The 20,508-nt window shown below is 39.4% G+C and overlaps 2 protein-coding genes across 3 annotated transcripts in view; both read left to right on the plus strand.

The window, feature by feature from the left end:
• Positions 1-12,404, plus strand: part of PGM2L1 (phosphoglucomutase 2 like 1) — a 41,681-nt gene extending 29,277 nt beyond the window's left edge. The window contains exons 10-15 of one of the 2 annotated variants that reach the window (XR_002832067.1): positions 175-268; positions 592-721; positions 938-1,127; positions 4,567-4,700; positions 6,859-7,247; positions 10,599-12,404. Coding sequence is in view for 1 of the 2 variants with exons in the window: in XM_006100450.3 (XP_006100512.1) it covers positions 175-268; positions 592-721; positions 938-1,127; positions 4,567-4,700; positions 6,859-6,961 (651 nt within the window). In the remaining variant the exon portion in view is untranslated. Of the gene's footprint in view, positions 1-174; positions 269-591; positions 722-937; positions 1,128-4,566; positions 4,701-6,858 lie in introns of both variants that reach the window. The other variant, XM_006100450.3, reaches the window with a different exon arrangement.
• Positions 12,405-14,452: 2,048 nt separating this feature from the next.
• The window catches only part of P4HA3 (prolyl 4-hydroxylase subunit alpha 3), a 44,356-nt gene continuing 38,300 nt past the window's right edge, over positions 14,453-20,508 (plus strand). Inside the window, 1 exon segment of the mRNA XM_023764045.1 lies at positions 14,453-14,520. Within this exon segment, the coding sequence (XP_023619813.1) occupies positions 14,453-14,520 (68 nt within the window).

Below are 20,508 nucleotides of genomic sequence, written 5' to 3' on the forward strand. Positions count from 1 at the left end.
ATGTGTCCGTGCACTTTATGACTACATGTTTACCACTATGTAAATCTTTATGGGCCAAATGCCATAACAGGCGATCACTATGAGAGTGTCATGTAGTGCATTTAGTGACCTGCTTTTCTCTAATATGTGTTATGAGAGAGTCACTTAACAAGAGTGGCCTCCTCTGCATTTCAGGAAACATTACCAGGTTTTAAATGGATTGGAAGTAGGATAAAAGACCTCCTGGAAAATGGGAAAGAAGTCCTTTTTGCATTTGAAGAGTCTATTGGTATGTAGTAAATATTAAAACCTTTGAAATTTGAATGAGGGCATTTTTTTTAATGTAGTGATTCTATAGAGAGGAATATTTTTGTCTTCTGGTTTTGTATTCTGAGTTGTGGTAAAAACCAAAGAGCATTCAGAAATGTGTAGGTACATTTCTCATCAGAAAAAAAAAAGAACCTTAAAGGTCCCCTAAATACCTTCAGTGTCAATGTGCTTCATTTATTACTAGGATTTAAATTCGTTGGTCCTGCTGAAGAAATGTAAAACTAATTAACTTATTACAGGCTTACGTTTTCCTCTTTTTTAAGGATTTTTTTTAATTCGCAGGTTTTCTGTGTGGAACTTCAGTTTTGGATAAAGATGGGGTGAGTGCAGCCGCTGTTGTTGCTGAGATGGCAGCTTACCTGGAAACCATGAATATAACATTGAAACAGCAACTGGTTAAGGTTTATGAAAAGTAAGTCCTACTATTATGAATTTCACATGCTAAGTTTTTCTTTGTCCTACTTTCAGCTAAACTTGTTTTCGAGAAATAGTCGATCCTTTTTTAAAAGTACTAAAGTTGTCCGAGTTAAGGACTGCCACTTTCTACATAATACTATAATCTTTAATATATACTTTCCTAAAGAGTTATCTGAAAGCTGATTTTAACACTTTAAATCTTTGTGTGCAGGTATGGTTATCATATTTCAAAAACTTCATATTTCTTGTGTTATGATCCAAATACCATCAAAAGTATATTTGAAAGGCTTCGCAATTTTGATTCTCCAAAAGAATATCCAAAATTTTGTGGGACATTTGCTATATTGCATACACGAGACGTTACCACTGGATATGATAGCAGCCAGCCTAATAAGAAATCAGTAAGTACCTTTAAAAACACACACACACACAACAAAAAACAGTTTTTAACAGTTTTTAACTTCATACTCGGGCAAAATAGAGGAAGTTCAAGCCAATTAGTTTCCTGAAACTAGGATCCATTGCTTTGCCCCAGAGCTGTTGTTAAGTCCACTAACTGGCTCTCTGACTCTGATCCTGTCTTATCGCTCCCCAAGTGTATGCTACCCTCTGGGCCTGGAGAGGTGAGAACAAAAATGAGAAAGGCAAAGAGAAAAGGAAGAAGGGAGGGAGAATGTGTGATGATGCTAAATAAATAATGTTGAAAATGAAGTCCAAAAGCCTATAATTTCAAAGCTACCCATCTTTCTAGTTGTAATCTCCCTTTTTCAACTTTATTCCCTATACCTCTAGCCAAATAGAACAATGTATAGTTTCTGGCATATATACTTTAAAAAAAATTTATCTATTTTTGCTCCAGCTATGTCTTCAGTCTACCTTTTCTTCCTGCTGTTGCAGGTCTACACCTTAGCCATATGCAAGACTTAGGGCAAATGTCACCTCTTCCACAGTCCCCTCCAAGTCCCATAAGCAAATAGCTTTCTCCTGAGGTTTCATTACATATTCATTCCTCTTGTCATTCACCACTTCCTGTTTTATGTTATCCGTGTTGTACATGGCAGGTCCATTTCTGATGTACCTTTATGCCTCTCAATGTCCTGCCTACATGGTAGGTGCTCAACAAATATTTGCTGATCATAGTTATTGTTGTTATTAGCCTAAATTTTCATTTATAATGTTCTTTTTAAAAAATATATATTTTATTGATTTTTTTACAGAGAGGAAGGGAGAGGGATAGAGAGTTAGAAACATCAATGAGAGAGAAACATCGATCAGCTGCCTCTTGCACGCCCCCTACTGGGGATGTGCCCGTAACCAAGGTACATGCCCTTGACTGGAAACGAACCTGGGACCCTTGAGTCCGCAGGCCGACGCTCTATCCGCTGAGCCAAACCAGTCAGGGCCATTTATAATGTTCTGATGTTGACTCAGATTCTAGGGCAGGGTCTCAACTACGGTCCGCGGCCCACATGCAAATACAAATATTGTATTTGTTCCCGTTTTGTTTTTTTACTTCAAAATAAGATATGTGCAGTGTGCATAGGGAATTTGTTCATAGTTTTTTTTTAAACTATAGGTCTGGGCCCTCCAACGGTCTGAGGGACAGTGAACTGGCCCCCTGTTTAAAAAGTTTGAGGACCCCTGTTCTAGGGGCATGATATATTTGGGGAAACCTGTAGCCTCTTGTGGAAAATACTACCCATATTCTCTTTGTGTATATACATCCAGTCAACAAATATTGGTCCCCAGTCATTGGTATTGTGTGCATGTGCACGTATGTGTGTATCTATTTTTGTGTCTTTGTAAACTACTTAAAGAACCAATTTTTTTGCTTCTTTTTGTTTTTCTATTGTTGCTATGCTTATCGTAGTTCTTGTGTTTTGCTTTTTTTCCTCTTAACTCCCTTTAAAGCAGCGGTTGCCAACCGGTGGTCCGCGGACCATTGGTGGTCCATGAGGTCCGAAAGTTGGTGACTGCTGCTTTAAAGTGTATATTTGTTAATCAAAGGGCTTTTCTATCTGTTTCTCACTGATGCTTAGTAGTATAGATATGGTTAATCCCCTAAGTTCGAATCAAAGACTTCCTGAGTTCGCTCTTCTCCACGAACTCAGATTGACATTCATCCACGTGTTCAGCAGGCATTCATCAGAACTCCTGTGCTTGGGATACAGCAAGGACAAAGGCACTGTTTCTGCACTCAGAGTCCAGTGGGGAAACGAACAAGCAAACAGTGATTACTTTACAGAATGATAAGCGCTACCAGGGGGTGCAAAGGGAGCCATGGAAGGCATAGGAAGGGCCCTTACTCAGAATCGGGGGCGCTTGTGGAAGACTTTCTGGAGGACTTCGTTGAGCTGTGTTCTAGAGTAGGAGCTATCCAAACGTAGGAGGAACAGAGGGTGTTTCAGGCAAAGGGAGCAGCAAGTGCTAGGTCTGGAGGTGAGAAGACATCTTCTCCTTTAAAGAACCACAAGTGCCCTGGCTGGTTTGGCTCAGTGGATAGAGCATTGGCCTGCGGACTGGAGGGTCCCGGGTTCGATTCTGGTTAAGGGCACGTGCCTGGGTTGCAGGCTCGATCCCCAGTTGGGGGCGTGTAGGAGGCGGTCGATCAATGATTCTCTCTCATCATTGATGTTTCTATCTCTCTCTCCCTCTCCCTTCCTCTCTGAAATCAATAAAGATATATAAAAGAAAAAATAATAATAATAAATATAAAGAACCACAAGTAACCTTAGCTGGGTGGTTTAGTTGGTTGCAGCATCATTTCATACACCAAAAGGTTTAAATTTAAAAAAAAAAAAAAAAGCAAAACCACAAGTCGCTCTCTATAGTGTGGTGAGTGGGTTGAGAGGGGTAAACGTCCAGGCAGGAGGAACCGTTGGTACGCTGTTTCCGTGAGAGAGAATGGGAGCCAGAACTTAACAGTAGCCGTAGTGATGGAGGGAAGTGGACCAAGTTGAGTAAAATAAAGGATAGAATAGACAGGACTTGTGAGTTGATGTTCTGTGAGTGAAAAAGCAGGGAGGAAGGTCTCTGCCTTAGGAACTAGTGTATGACAGTAGCGCTGACCGAGAGAGGGACCTCAAGGAGAGGACCGAGCTCGGGACCCCTGAGGGAAGGCCCCACTGCCACCCCCCGTCCTAGGGCAGCCCCCACTGCTCCTTTGAGATGCCTTCACAGACCAATCTGTGGTCTAGGAAGAGTAACAGTGTTAATCCGTATCTTTACTGTCAGTAAAGCTTTGGTTCTTTTTGTGCTTTTAATTTTGAGGTAAAAATACTAATTTTTGAACCCCAGTGAATTATTTTGCCTGTCCCCCAGGATAGGTGCACTCTGCCCTGGCGAATTAATAAACTGTGAAAGTACTTTAAAATTATAAAGCACTTGGCAAATGTAGAGGCTGTTTGGACTTGGATACAGATAGACCTGGCTTCAACTTCTTGCTCTGCCACTCAGCTGATGACCTTGAGCAGGCCCTTTACTCTGAGTCTTGCCCGTAAATTGGCAGTAGTATTTACTTTGCGGGATGATTGTTGGGGTCCAGAGACCATGTATGTAAGGAAAGGTATATAATCCAATGACTGTATCATAAATGTTCAGTAAATGGTATATTTGTAAATGATGTATGTAGTATTTTTTGTATTTTATAATTCTCTTTTAACATTTTTTATTTTTAATTGTGGTAAACAGTTAAAACATAAATTTTACCAACTTAACCATTGTTAAGCATACAGTTCAGCACTGTTAACTGCTTTCACATTGTTGTGTAGATCTCCAGAACTTTTTCATCTTGCTAAACTGAAACAAGTGCAATTAAGCTGTTGTTACAATTGTGCATAGGTGTTGCCTGTGAGTAAAAACAGCCAGATGATTACATTTACTTTTCAAAACGGTTGTGTTGCTACTCTTCGGACAAGTGGGACAGAACCAAAGATCAAGTATTACGCAGAGATGTGCGCATCCCCTGACCGGAGGTGAGAGTTGACTTTTTAAATATATACGAAAAAGTTTTATTGAGATATAATTCACATATCAAAGAGTTCGCCCACTAAAGTATATAACTCAATAGTTTTAGTGTATTCAGGGTTGTGCAGACATCACTACAATCAATTTTAGGCCATTTTCATCACCTCAAAAGGAAACCCCATACCCATTAGCAGTCACTTCCCATTCCCCTCTCTCCCAGCCCTAGGCAACCACCAATCTATCTCCCATTATAGATTTGCTGCTTATTCTGAACATTTTATAGACATGGAATTATACAATAGGTGGTTCTTTGTGACTGGCATCTTTTAGCATCATGGTTTTCGTTTTGGGTGTTGTTGTTTTTTAATTTCAGAGAGGAAGGGAGAGGGAGATAGAGATAGAAACATCAATGATGAGAAAGAATCATTGATCGGCTGCCTCCTGCATGCCCCACACTGGGGATTGAGCCCTCAAACCTAGCTTGTGCCCTGACCAGAAATCGAACCATGACCTCCTGGTTCGTAGGTCAATGCTCAACCACTGAGCCACATCGGTCTGGCAGCATAATGGTTTTTTAGGTTATATATCATTATGGTGGGGGTTTTTTGTTTTTTGGTTTTTTTTAGTATAATGTTTTTAAGGTTCATCCATATTGTAGCATGAATCAGTACTTTTTAAAAAAATTGTTTTCATGGTTCAATAATATTTCATTGTATGGATCACGTTTTTTATCCATTTATCAGGTGATGAACGTTTGGACTATTATGAATAATGATGCTACAAATGCTTGCATACAGGTTTTTATGTGAACATAGGTTTTCATTTCTCTTGGGTATGTATCTAGGGGTAGAATTGCTGGATCATATGGTAATTCTATATTTAACCTTTTGAGAATCTTCTGGACAATTTTCCAAAGCAGCAATACCATTTGGGAATTGAATTTTTAAATTTTGGTGAATTTATATTCCTAGAGAGGCTCTCTGAGCTTTAATAGTAAATATAAAGAAATGATCAACAAATCATTTGCTTATTGCCAAATATTCATTTGTTGCATCTAATATGATTTGATCTGCCCAATTTATTTCCTTTTAAGAGTATGTGAATAAATAACTTTAATAAACATATTCAAGGGCTATTTAAACTTATTAAAAGTAGTACCTTCTATAGTGTTGGCATTGATCAATGTATTTTGGGGAAGATTTTTTTGGAATTGACTCCAAGGTATATTATTTAGTATCTCCCTAAATCTTTGTGTTTCCTATGGTGGCGGGGGTGGGAGGGGTGGTGGAGAGAGCAGAGTTTAAAGTAAACCAAATTGGGTAATGCTACCTTTGTATAAAAATGAAGGACGTCCCTGCCGGTGAGGCTCCGTGAGTGGTTGAGTGTCGACCTGTGAACCAGGAGGTCACAGTTTGATTCCTGATCAGGGCACAAACCCTGGTTATGGGCTCAATCCCCAGTGTGGGGCATGCAGGAGGCAGCTGATCAATGATTCTCTCTCATCGTTGATGTTTCTGTTTCCCTCTCCCTTCTCTCTGAAATCAATAAAAATATATTTTAAAAAAAGGTTGATAAAAATGAAGGATGATTATCAAAGTAACAAAAACTGGTTTGTTGAGTAGCGTGTGAAATAACTGAAGGCAGTTACAAGAGGCTTTTCTGGAAATGTTTTGGGCAACAGTAGCTCTTCCGGTGGTGACTTTGAAGGATGTACTTGTAAGTGTCCGTTTGTTTTTCACACATCTCATTCTTACATTGATACTTCCTTCTGGTGCCTGAAAGACAATGCCGTATCACCCCATAGTATTTGTACAGGTTATTCTTCAAAGTGTTTCAGGAAGCCATTTCTCTTAATACCCAGCCTTGGAGTTCTAAGCCGTTAAATCGCCTCGCCCAGGAGAAATCTTTAGGTGTGCTATAACTCATCCATGTATCATGTTCCAAGGGTCTCCTCTTAATGCAGGTCAACCTCAGTTTGTGATATTTCTTGTGTGTTAACAACCCCCCCACCTTGGTCTTGTTTTAGTTTAAATGAGTAAATTTCTCTTTTGTTTACCAATTGTTTAATCATTCCATCAGGCATATGCCTTCTTAAAATGTTATAACAATGAAAATTTTAAGGCTATGAAATTCAAGAAATTCAGAACTCTTCATTTTTTTCCTCAGTGACACTGCCTTACTAGAAGAGGAATTGAAGAAACTCATTGAAGCTTTGATAGAGAATTTTCTTGAGCCCAGTAAAAATGGGCTGATCTGGCGTTCTGTTTAGTGGACATTCGTACATCATTACTTTGCGCGGTCATATGGAACAGGGCAGCCAAGAACTTCGTGCATCCAACTTGTGTTAGCATTCCCTCTATCTCATCTGGCCGAGTATCCTTTTCCTTTTATTTTTCTCTTTTTGGTTGGCTGACTAAACAAACTATATAACTTTGATATGAAGTAGTCTGGAGAAAATGATTCAAATTTTTCATAATCTTGAACAAAAGTCATGACGTTAAAAGTATTATAGTAACATGTCATTCTTCCTTTAACAGAAACAAAACTGTGCAAAAGTGAGTTTTCTTATTAGAGTGTGATTAAGTAAGCTTAGTTCCATATTCTTGTAATTGTGTATAGCATGTGTTTTTATTTTTTTAAAAATAGGCAGATAAATGTATAATTATCGAGTTAGTTAAGAAATTTATTTCACAAAATTGGCAAGAAAACAGCGCTACTCTCAGAATACTGTGGAAAAGTGTCATTGTTACATCATAGGTATTGACTTACAAATTAGAGTCGTGAGATAGGGTATTTAGCATTTCTAGCTTAGAACAGATGTTACAAATGTGGTGTCCAGCTCTTCTGTTTCAGTGCTGCTGGTGCAGTGTAAATTTATTGTATGTGTTTAAAATCCCACGTTTACTGAACATAGACAATAGTGGCAATATTCCTAGAAACTTGGTTCTTGTCAAATTTCTCAGTGCCTTCTCAGGGTATGGTTTGAATTGAAACAGTGTTCCTGCATTGAATATAATCTAATCCATTAATTTTCAGACAGTTCAGGAAAATCTTTCAAACTGTATAGGTGCATTCCCTCTATATTAAATAGGTTTGCTGACTTTAAGATCTTATGAATGTACATAAAATTATTAATAAAAGCAGACTCAATGTAACTGTAGTTAAGCATCTTCATGTTAGAATTAAATGTTAGTTATCACAGCCTTTGAGTCAAGAAAAAGATATGAACTGAGAAAAGAGCTCAATTTATTTAAAAGTCTAACATTTGGATTACAAATATATAAATAGATTAATTCCTTTACCAAATGAAGTAATACCAGTTTTACTAAGAAATAAAACATTCAGATTTTAGGTATTATGAAACACTAAAACTACATGTTTTCAAACTAATGTCCAGTTTATCCTAACATCCTTCTGGCTTCTATACAATTTCTTATCACAAGAGTAACTATCTTTTCTAACGTGGAAAAAAGAATTGGAAGGTCACTGGTTGATTCTGCAGCCTTCTAAAGCGACAGTGGAGGAGCTCTGTTCAATCCTTTTTAAAAGTGTATCCTGTTATATATAGCTCAGAGAATAATTAAAAACATGTGGCATAGTTAAGAGGTAACAATAACAAGGTCTTGGGTGTAATCTTTAAACAAATTGCCTATGGAAGATAACTGGTATTAGAGAATTTATTTCCTAAAAGTAATGACATAAATTTGAACTGATTAGAATACTTATTAAGTCGTGGTTTGGTTTGTTGTAGCTATTGGCTAACATTTGGTTGAACTTATATAATCCAAGTGTAATTTTCAAATTATTGTATTGCCACTATTGTTAATTTATTCCTTTCTTCCTTTCGTATAGCTGGATCTTGTATGACTGTAGATAATAGACAGATAGCTAAATGTAGAGCACCATATTTCTAAATGAGTTTGTCTTCAATGGCTTCGTACTAAAGAAGTGTGTAGAATTTTTTGCTTTATGCACTTTTAGGAATGTAGATATTAATTTAGGAAATGGCCTATATTCTACAAAGTGGTATGAGCAATTCTATATATATGGAAAATATGTATATTTGGTTTCAGTGTCTGTTTTTTATTGACTGAAGAACAAAGTGGAGCTAAAATGATACAATAGCCCTTTACAATCTCTAAAGCCATGTTATGATTGTCATTCTATCGTAAAGAGAACAGCTTTATTTGAGTGCTTTAATGTAATGCAACATTTCAGTCATCTTAATCAAGGTGAAAAGTTATTAAAGCTTGGATTCTTATCTCAAAAATTTAAAAATCCAAAGTTAAAATTAATAAAAATTTGCAAGTGTTCCCAAAGTGTATAAATTGAGGAAATCATTTGATTCCAGCCAAATTCTCAAGTCTTACTTGAGTGTGATATTTAGCATGAACTGGACGTAGTGGGTGTACACTTGCCTAACAGGATAAATTCGGTAGCCCCAGCCAACCAGGTCAGACAGAAGTGCTGACCAGCAGGTCTCAACTTTGGTCTCTCTATTGTTTATCTTTTTCTTTATAAACAATCTCATGGAAATGAATGCATCCTCACTGAGTGTGCAGATCAAAACTGGGATTGTCTAGAACTCTGGGGAAAAGAAAGAATTAGTGGGGCAAGATTAAAGCATAAGTTGGGAATAAACAGTAGAAATAAGCAAACAATAGAAAGGTCAATAGGTAGCACAGGAAATGCTTTTTGTGAAGGGCAAATTTATCACCCTAAAAACAGGGAGTAAATGGACTATAGGCAAGTTGTTTAATTGTGTTTATTTGTTGTGATGATGAATGAGTAGTGAACCTTTGTTTTCTTTTATTGGTGACCACTAAAGAGGCCATGTTTTAAGGCCTGAGAAAAAGAACCCCTCTTACTGATCAGTTTCTGAGAGAAGGCTGTTTCTTAGGAACATATGGGAACTGGGGAGGGGATATAGCAGAAATGAAAAGGAATAAAATATAGATTGGAAAAATAGGACCTCTGAGGAAAAAGTTTAAAAAAAATAAGATCATTTAATTCTGGAGAGGAGAAAGCTGTTGAGATAGTTTAATAAATCATAAGTTATTGAGTTTTTTATTGAACAACTTAAGAAGGAATAAAATAAACTGTTCTCCATCTCCAGGAAGGATAAAATAGGAGGGAATAAGGGTCTTTAAGAAAAAAGAAAAAAAAAGACAATATGAATAGTTTACGATTTAAAAACTTGGGCAGGAATTGTTACGAAGCCTTCAATTTGATTTTTATTTTTAAGAGAACAAAAATTTAAATATTATAGGATATGCTAAATGGCTTTTACAGGTTCCTTCTAAACCTTTTTTTTTTTAACTCAGGTTGGAACAAAGATGTCATAAAGAGCACTGAAAGTAACATTTGAATTTCACTCCATATCAATAAGAATTTAGCTCATAAGATAAATTTGTTGAGTAGTAGATGCATGAGTACAGTGAATAAGACCTACTTAGATGTTATTTTTAATTTAATCTGGCAAATTAAGTGAGACTTGAACACAATTTTGTTCATCTTGAAGAATGTATAGCGTTATAGGGTATTTGAGGGGTTTGTTTTAAGTTTACAGTATTGTTATTTGGATGTAGTAACTTTAGCAGAGAGTTTCTAAGAGATTGGACACTTTGGAATATCTCTATATATGAAATAGAACTTCTGTTTCTTAAGCAGATTGCTTCTAGAATTGATGCAACAAAGATATGGAGTTTAATGGAGGAATTGTTCTGTGAGCTGCTGCTATTGGTATTTCCTTCAGATCTTTCCTGTTGTTCATGATTCTGCTTGGATAAATTTAATTTTATGTCTTTTTTTTTCTCTACCTCCCTCTTTCCTCCCACATTTTGTTACTGTGAAATGCTACTGCCCTGTTACCTCACTGATAAGAAATCTTTAACTGTATCTTTCAGAATGCTTTAAACTTATTCATAAACTAAGTTGGTTTATGGACTTTTGAGTATTTTGTTATTGTGAGAAGACATTGTAAGAAGTAACTTTAAATCTATTTCATAACTTTTTGTGGTCTACCTGGATACTATATGTTAAATTATTAATGGCTTTTTACAATTCACTTGTTTATTGAGATTGCTCTAGAAACTGATGAGGAAAGAGTCATACTAACCAAAATGAATGGTCAATTAATCTGGTATATTATTTTCAGTTTCCTTGTATTTTGGGTATCCAAAGCACAAGATTTGAGGAAATTATTTTTAAATATTTGTGTCTCAAAGCCTCTTACCATAAGCCATAAGGAGTCTAAGTAAAAAGAAGAGTATCTGTCATTGTCTCAGGACACAGCATGACTTGAGTTCTAGTTGGAAACAAAGTTAGTGGTGACTATTGGTTACCTTAAGATATTCATCATCCTGTTATATTCATCAAGCCAGCTTTTCTCTTTATTTGTTAAAGACTATGTACTTAAAAGAGAGAACATAAAGAATGAGTAAAGCGACCAAGGGCAAAGTGACCTAGCTAAAGTTTGCTTCTCAGATTTCTCCATCAGCACGACCCTAAAGCAGAATGTGCAGGGAAGGGGTCTGAGAGCAAAATCAGAAGCAGCCGACCCCTCATGAAGTTCATGTCCTGCCTCAGAAATGTAAGCGGGTTTTGCATTCTCCATAATAAAACTGTGTTGCTATAAAAACGACTCCTTCAATCTTCACCAAAACTGGTGCCGCCAGAAAGGAGCACCGTGTTTATCACGTGGCCTCTCCGTTTTCTCCTCCAAAACCCCCTCCAATTGCCTCCTATCCCTGGGCGTACACACACTGACTCGGGTGTGAGACATAGAAACATAGAACATAGGATATTTCCTGCTCCTCAGTAGCTGACCTTTGAAAGTACTGATGACAGGTGAAACTGACTGGAGCAGTTATGTTACCAACGAACCTTATAGTTAGAGGTATTGGCCACTTGTTCTCTTTAATTTATTGGCATTCCTTGACTACGATCTTTCTTGACTATCAGCTGCATTTATTATTTTTCATATCCACACCACCTAGTATATAGTACCTGTTATGGAGTGCTTAATTGGTGATAATAGTAATTAAGGGATTTTATTTTAAAGAAGCAAATAGTTTGATAATAAAAATATTAATTCTCACCACTAAAATTTATAAGTAATGTTTATTAAGCACACACATCCTTAAATACTCAGTTTCTTTGGAAAAAGCAGAGCATATTCTTATTTGGAAATGGTGTATAATGCCTAGTATTTTACACTCAAAGTAAGGTATTGGCCAAGAAGACTAAGAAAGTGTCTATGTAGACTTAGCATCACGAATACAAGTGCCATTTTGAGCCTGCTAGTGCTACCGTCCAAGGGAGTCACAACTAATTTGGTGTTATTTGGTATATTTTTGTTCAAGTGTTATGATTCAGCATCTATCTGACAAGAGCCACTCCAGAGCCCACATCTATATATGGTGAGGCCTTCTTGTTTTGGGCTAAGATAAACTCCTTGTATACATCATTGACTATGCCAGATAAATTGTGTGCAGTTAAGAATGAATTATTTTTCTGTGTAGCAGTAGTTCAAAATTATGCCCTTGTTTTAACAGTTTCTGTCAATATCTTCCCATTCCCCCTCCCCCAAGAAAACACCAGGGTGTTAAATACTGAGAATTTGCACTTTAAGTATTTGTGTTGTGGATTTCTTGTGGTTTTAGCCAAATGAAGTGTTGTCAGTAATAAACAGGTCTTTTTTTAAGCATGAATTTCTGTGTAATTTTTATATCTTACTGTGTAGTTCATAAAGTTTGCTATCCAAGCCGAATACATTTTTAAAATATGTGTGACACATCCTAGAATCCACTTTGAGCCTACATAAATATTCTAGCTCATTATCCAATAAATATTTTTTGATTGGTTTATCAGAAGTCCCAGAAAAAATAATTAATATTAAAGTTTTGTCCATCTTATTTTTCTCTTTCTCTCCTTCAGTTGACCTCATTTGTCTGTCCATGTTGTTAGCATGTGCTTATATAATATTGTTCATAGCACATGATCAAGTGAACAAATAAATTAAGTAGTATTAATTTGTCTCCATGGTCTCCATGAGTGTAGCTTTTTCACTACTGTAATACTGCCTACAACAAAGCATGACACAGAGTAGGTGCCCAGTAAATACAGGGTGTCCCAAAAAATGTGTACACACTTTGAATGATTATAAAGTCAGTGTTTATTAACAAACAGTTCATTTTCAAAATTTAAACGAATCTACAGAAATGAATAATTTTTTGTCAATGACTGTTTTCAAACTGATGATTGTTCTGGATCGGGCACTGCTGAGAACGCCAAGCAATGGAATTGCAAACATCGAGAATCATTTCGTTCAGTATTTGTGCACCCTCAATTCATCGACTATCCCTGGTTTTGTACCATAAACTTTATCTCTTATGTGTCCCCATAAAAAAAGTGTAGTGGCACTTTAGGATAAATTTTCTTTGTTCAAAGCTTAGTCCAGCTTCACCCATTTATTATTTCAAATCAGTTAAACCTGAAAAGGAGTGAAAATTGAGTTATCAGCTGTTAAAGTGTATGTACATTTTTTGGGGGGACACCTTATATTTATTGAATGAATGAATTCATGTTTCTACCTGCTGAAGAAAAACACTAAATTATTGATTCTGCACATGCACAGAGCTGCACATGATGAGAAATATGCAGTAGTGATAGCACCAGCTTTAAGATTTATAAACCCAATAAAGTATCATCTAGGCATGGCCTACTTCTTGCTGCCTCAGGTCATCTCTACCCACTTCATGCTGAAATTCATGAAGTTCAAAGAGTTCAGCATTCTCTTCCAGCCTTTTCTTAGTGGCTTCATATCTTGAAGTCTCCGAGTCATCTTTCAATTCTCCTGGATGTGTGCTATTTGACAAGTTCTTTAACAATCTCGGAGGGTAAAGGCAAGGCCCCTGGCCTGAGGCCCAACTAAACAGGGACCAGGAAGCTAACTCAGCCTAAAATAATAGAACTGTTGTCATCCCCAATGGAGAAGAGTTGGTGTGTATATAAATGGAGTTATGTTGGAGGAGGGAATTACAATAAAATTTACCATTCTTCCTCATTTCTTTTAGTGGTAGGATCATTTATCTTTATTTCCCTTTCTTTACCTCTGGTTCTGATCATTAAATGTTCCAGTCGTGCATGTAATTTGCTTTAAATTTAGTCTTTGACCTTTACCCCTGTACTACTTCATTCATTCACTTTATAAATATTAATTGGTCTAGAAATGCATAGGTATCAGGGATAGAAAAAGAGAGACAGCAACCATGTTATTGCTGGAACAGCCTGTTCAGGACACCTTTCTACCTGCCCCTGCACCACCAGACAAATCATCTTTGTATTCAAAACACCTGGAGAGAAGGCCCAGTTGGCTGGTCTGTTGTCACCTGCCTGCCTCCTAGCTGGAACTAGAGACTGATAGGGAAGTATTTGACTCCCTCAACTTCCTTCCGAATGGTAGTGGGAGGCAGGCCCCTGCAGTTACCCTTGTATCAAAACACAGAATTAATTTACCAGTTGGAAATTAAGGTGCATACAAGAGGTGACAAACATCCACTGCAGTGCGGGAACAGAGTGTTGGAGAAAGTATCAGAGAATAAAAGCCCAGGCAAAGGAAGAGGGGAGGGCATCTTCAGCACAGAGCGCAGCATGAGTGTGCAGAGCACCGTTAAGTGGTTTGCTATTGCTTCGTTTGGGGTAGGGATGTGAGTGGAGATGTGGGAGAGGGAGGTTCCTGTGTGCTATGCTATAAAGCATGGTCTTGAATCAGCAGGTGATGAAGGTCACGAAAACGTTTAAGCAGAAGGTCTCTGAGAGACGATGGTGAGAGTGGGGGAGGTGGTATGAGAAAATCCAGCCCTGGAAAGAAGCTTAAAGGTCATCTTGTCCAACTCTCATAATTTTCTATAATATGCCACCAAATGGGGTTATATTTGAGCCTCTCTAGTGACAACCTGCCAAGACAAGTTACTCTCTTTTAAAGAAAGACCAATAGGGAGTTCTTTCTTGTGTTCAGCTGAAATCCGCCTCCAGTAGCTTCTGCCCTTTGGTTACACTTGGAAACTCACTGTTACACAAAAGTTCATTTCCTTTCACCCAAAAAAGTGTCCCCTCAGGCTAAATATGCATAATTCAGCTACTGTCCTTGTATGGCCCGTTTTTGGTTCCCTTCACCTTCCTGATCACCCCATGGACAGTTTTCAAAGAGCTAGGTCCAGAATTAACATGTGCTCTAGATACGCAGGTACCAGCCCAGAGCAGCGAAAGGTGGGATTTCTACCTGGCACAACAGACGTGGCAGGGAGGGGCCCAGCCTGCAGCCTTGACACCTCTTCACTTTGCAAACAGCTCCTCCTCTAACCCTCAACTCAGGCATCATCCCTTCCAAAAAGCCTTTCCTGCCTGTCTCCCTACCCCCACCCCACCAACCAAGCCGGGCAAGAGTCCCCACACTCTGCTGCCATTGCTCCCTTTGCCGACCTGTCACAGCACTTCCCCCCACTATGAGCACTTCCCCCAAAATGAAGTCAACTCAAAGTGAAGGAAATATATGAGTGAAGACTGGGAAGCAGGAGTACTTGAGTCTGGCTAGAGTAGAGGGCTTCCGGCCAGACTTGGGCTGCAGCAAAGTCCTAGGATAAACTGAAGGGGGTGGGAAGGACTGACCTGAGGCTAAATAAGGAAAGCTGGCGTGGGGAGGAGGTAGAAGGGATTTATTCCCCTGTGGGCATGGAGCAAGGGCAGGATTTGTGTAATGTAAGATATAAAAAATAAAACACTTCTGCACTTCACCCAGGAAAAGACATGGAACTTTACCAGTACATTTTAAACTCCCTGTGTACTGAGCCTAACCAAACATTTATTCATCACCTGGCCTATGCAGCAGCTTCCTAACTGGCCTTTCTAACTCTGGTCTCGCTTCCTCCAGTCGGTTCTACCCATAGTCAGAACGATTTTTAAAGAACAAAAATCTAACCACATCATTCCTCTGCTTAAAACTGTTCAGTTGCTTTGCATTGACCTTGGACTAAAATCCAAACTCCATCTGGCTCCTGTTTATATTTTGTGCCTCATTTTTGCCATTCTTTTTCTCAAAACTGATCATTGGGTTTTGCACAAAGAAAGTGGCTTCCATAGTTCCCTGCACCTCCTGCTACATGGCAGGCATAACTGTTGTTACTGGGTACTTGTTTGTCTGTCTCCACTACTAGACTTAAGGGTTCTAAGGTCAGGGACCATCTGGTTCCTCTGCTGTGTCCCCAGGTGCCAAGCACAGCCCCCAGCACCACGGACGCTCACTAGCGGTCGATGAACGCAGGCACAAATAACTGCTAGGCTCTGGAGACAAAAGGAACCTCCGCAAAAAGCTCCTAGTCCAGGTGGAGAACAGATACATACATTGATAATCTCTCTGCTAAGCAATCAGCAAATATGTGACAGGAATGGTAGATTTGCATTGTCTTCTACGTTCCACCAGGGGGCGTTATTGGAATGCCTCAGATTTCTCCTAATAAAAAATCATGTTTTTTTGCTGAAAAGACCCTACCTACTTTGAGTAGAAATGTGATTTTCAAATGTGGTGTTTTCCAAATGTGGTGGTTATTTTGTTTTGTGTTTTAATAAGCTCCCTATTCAGTCCACTTGAGAGAGCTATAGATGAGCCATCCGTGAATTTGAAGGACTGAAGTAATTCCTGTTGGTGTTCACTGTATACCTGCAGTGATTCTTCAACTTGAAATCATCTTCAAATTGGAATCAAGAGCTTTCAAAACATGATTTAACTTATATTCCACATCAACTGTTGGGAGCTAAAATAGGGATTGTCATTATTATTTTCATCTTAAAGGTGGTAACTCTAAGGGTCAAAGAGCTATTTTTCCCAAGGAATGACAGTTGGTAAAGCAAGGACTTGAATCTGTCTTCCAAATTCAAATATATTCAGTCACTAAAAACATATTGAGTTCCAGACTCTCTACAATATGACAGAGATGCAAAGACATACCCTCCAAAATTAATGTCTTAGAAGCAAAGACTATCAAAGCTGGAGGGAACTTTGGGAGAAAAACACCTAAGTATTCTCAACTTAGGCATGCGTAAGAATCACCTCAGAGTCTGGTAAAATGCTTATTCCTGGACCTTGTCTCCCCTTTACCTATATTTTGATTCAGTGAGTCTGTGGGGCTCTGGGATCTGAATTTTTCCTAATAACATCCATTCTTCCCTCCAATTCTGATGCTGATGGACTGTGGACCACACTTTTAGGAACATGGACCCATTGATTAAATCCTTTCTGAATATATAGAGGAGGAAACTCAGGAGAAGTGAGCAGAAGTGAGTCCCCAGAAACTCTCCTTGAATGTGGCCCGGGAACTGATAACAAGCAACCTGAAGTAATGATGCAATGGAAAAGCACTCAACGGGGAGCTGGAGACCCGGGTTCAATGTTTACCACCTTGCAGCCGAATCACTTAACTTCAGATTTCTCAACAGTAAAATGCAGAAGAAAAATGCATCCCTCTTAGGCTTATTCTGAGGGAAAGGCGATAGATACTATAAAAGATTCAGCAAAGGACAAGCACATAGAGGACCCTTGATTCATGGGATAGTTTTGAATGCTCTTTCAACTCCATTATTCTTTTTTTTCAAATATGTTTTTTTTTTTATTGATTTCAGAGAACAACGGAGAGGGAGAGATAGAAACATCAATGATGAGAGAGAATCATGGATCGGGTGCCTCCTGCACACTCCACACTGGGGATTGAGCCTGTAACCCGGGCATGTGCCCTGACTGGGAATGGAACTGTGACCTCCTGGTTCATAGGTCAATGCTCAACCACTGTGCTATGCTGGCCGGGCCATTATTCTATTTTTTAATAATGACAATCCCAACAGTACTTACTGTTGCCAGGCAGTCCTGACTACATAACACTTGTGATCTAGTGGGGCAGATAACCATTAATTATAGAAAAAAAAGTATAACTGTAATAAATGCTACCAAGAGAAAATATAGGAGGTGTTTTAAATAATGTGGGGATTCAAACCTAGTCTGCAGACAAATAAAAGATCCTCGAGGAAATGACTCAAAGGATGAGTAGGAGTTAGTCAGAAATTACACATGAATCAGGACAGAGCTTGGCAGGCACAGGAAATGAAAAGGCCAAAAGCCAGCCTGGCTGGGGTAGAGCGAGCAGGGAGATTGCCATTGCATGAGGCCAAGGATGTTCATTATTCTGGAAAAGCCTGTCTTCTTTCCTGCCTTTATATTTATTTGAAAATCTTGATCTTTTTCTTGACCCTTATTATTTCTACTTATATTTTCTTTTCATTTTTGCATGAAAAGCCTAATGATAGTAACATTTATTCAAAGTTATTATACCATATATAATAATAATATAGTATTCAGAAATAGTGATTGTCTAATAATACAGGTAAAAAAAACTCTGCTAAATACCAAACAGGAACATACATTGAGCCCTCAGAAACTTAGCCATGTTTGAAAAAATATCTATTCTATTGTCACATAATTATTTGCACTTATAGCATAATTTAGTTACATTTTAGTTAGGTTTTAGTTAAACTTGGAATCCTGTTGTTACTTAGAGTGACTTCAAAAATTCCTCTCTGACGCAGAATTAAAATACCATAATGTAGGAAGTTCGAATTGTGGGGAAATATCTTACCCACTGAATGAAGCTATAAAACTTGGGCAGAATGCATGGAGCAGGCATTTAAGTAGTCTCAAAAGTAAATGATAGCAGGTAGATTGGGGGAAAGACCAGAATTTAAGCACCACTGAATTGGCAGTGACTTTCCCCTTTTTTGTTCCTCAGTAGTCCCAACACCAAGGTGAGGATTGGGAATCCTACCGGAGAAGGCCTCTAGCTCTGGCTCAGGGAGAGGGAAAGAGGACTCTTCACATGAGGTGGAGGGACACACCATGTTTTCCTGTCTTGTCCTCTGTTCTCTTGCACCTTTCCCCCAGGCAATGGTGGTAGTGAGGGTCTATGGGTTATCTTATGTATTACATTTACATACATTGAAACCATATCAAATACCAGTAATGCTGTAATTTTTGCTTTCAGCAATCCCAACTTGCGGGGGAGGGGAGGGGAGCAGTGGTGGTCTGATTTTTTTCTCCCTCTGTTTTCCTGCCACTTGGCCCTAGATGCATGCAATCTTGAGAAATACACAGCAGAGTAGAATAACTGAAGCCTCGGGTTTTTGGCAAGAGGACCAAAAATGGGAGTTTGAGAGGATTAGAAAATATCAGAGAGATCACAGAGAGGAAATAAGTTCAGGAGAGCAACCCCGTAATTCCTGGCCTCACTCCTGAGCTGTGTATGCATGGATCTGATGCTAAAAAGCGTATAATACATTTTCGTGCTGAGATATGGGGTAGACCCCTGTCCAGATCCAAGGTTGGCCACTGGCTGGTGCACAACTGGGATGGATCTGTATAGCATTGAGAAGCTTTAAAGACTGAACTGACATTGGAATCACAACCACAGAAGGCAGGTTAGGGTTTCTGAATCCAACTGAGTCAACCGCATGCTAAAATAAAAAATATTACGATTCTCCATAAAATTTAAACAAGATCTAGATACTTACAATATTCAAAACGTCTAGTACTTAATCCAAAATTACTCAGCATATGAACCAGGAAAACCTAGACATGGGATGAGCTCCCTCCTCAGAGTTGCCATTGCTCATTTCACAACCCCCAGCTATCCTGATAGCGCTTTATTGTGGTTATTTGTCTACATCCCGGTCTCCCGCTGTGAGTCCAGGGTTGGTTCTGCTATTTCTCTGTGTCCTCAGCACAATAACAGAGGTGCTAAATACAGGATATTCCCCCCAAAATGTATACACACTTTAACAGCTGATGGCTCAATTGTGAAAATAAACCATATTTTATTAAACACCGCCTTTATAATTATTCAAAGTGTGTGTGTACACTTTTTTGGACATCCTATATTTGTTAAACGAATAAATGAACGGTGCCTGGGAAAGAAGGAAAAAGAATAAATAGCCTAGCAGGATATAGGAATGATAATATTTTTGTTTGCTTAAGGGACCACGGGTATGTTGTGTGGAGCAGGGACCCAGGACCTTTGAGATTTAGGTTCTATAGGTCCTAGATTCGCGGGGCACTGACCCTAATGGCCTTTACCGGCTTCACCTGAGGTCAAAAATTCTACTCATCCCTTAAGATGGCTCAGCTGTCCAGGCCTTTGCGAAATGTTCCCCTCTCCTCTGTCCTCTCACAGCTCTTTACTCGCAATTCCCGTAACACATCATTTGCTCTCCGGATTTCCCCATCAGAATCCAGTGGTATTTCTGTATTTCCATACCCTGATCTGGCTGGGGGTGGTGGTGGTGTGTGTGAATGTTTTTAGGATGGCTGTGTACAGCCACAGCCGGATTCATTCATGGCTCACCCCACCCCAGCCTCAGTTTCCCCGCGTGTGGAAGGGGCACCGCGAAAACACCTGCCCGGGCTGTGCTCGGTGGGAGGCGGCGGCCCCTGGGGTGCAGGCAGCCCCCGCGCAGTGAGAGGAGCGCAGGGGCAGGAGGTGGGAGCCGGGGAGTGAGGGCGGCGTCCGAGCAAAGGAGACGGGGGCTGGGGCCAGGCGGGCGCCGGGGAGGACCGGCGGAGCGGAGCGGACGGGGCCAGGCGGGCGCAGGGGAGGACCGGCCGAGCGGAGCGGACGGGGACAGGCGGGCGCAGGGGAGGACCGGCCGAGCGGAGCGGACGGGGACAGGCGGGCGCAGGGGAGGACCGTCCGAGCGGAGCGGACGGGGACAGGCGGG

The sequence above is a fragment of the Myotis lucifugus genome, unplaced genomic scaffold (assembly GCF_000147115.1).
Source record: "Myotis lucifugus unplaced genomic scaffold, Myoluc2.0 scaffold_313, whole genome shotgun sequence".
Classification (NCBI taxonomy): domain Eukaryota; kingdom Metazoa; phylum Chordata; class Mammalia; order Chiroptera; family Vespertilionidae; genus Myotis; species Myotis lucifugus.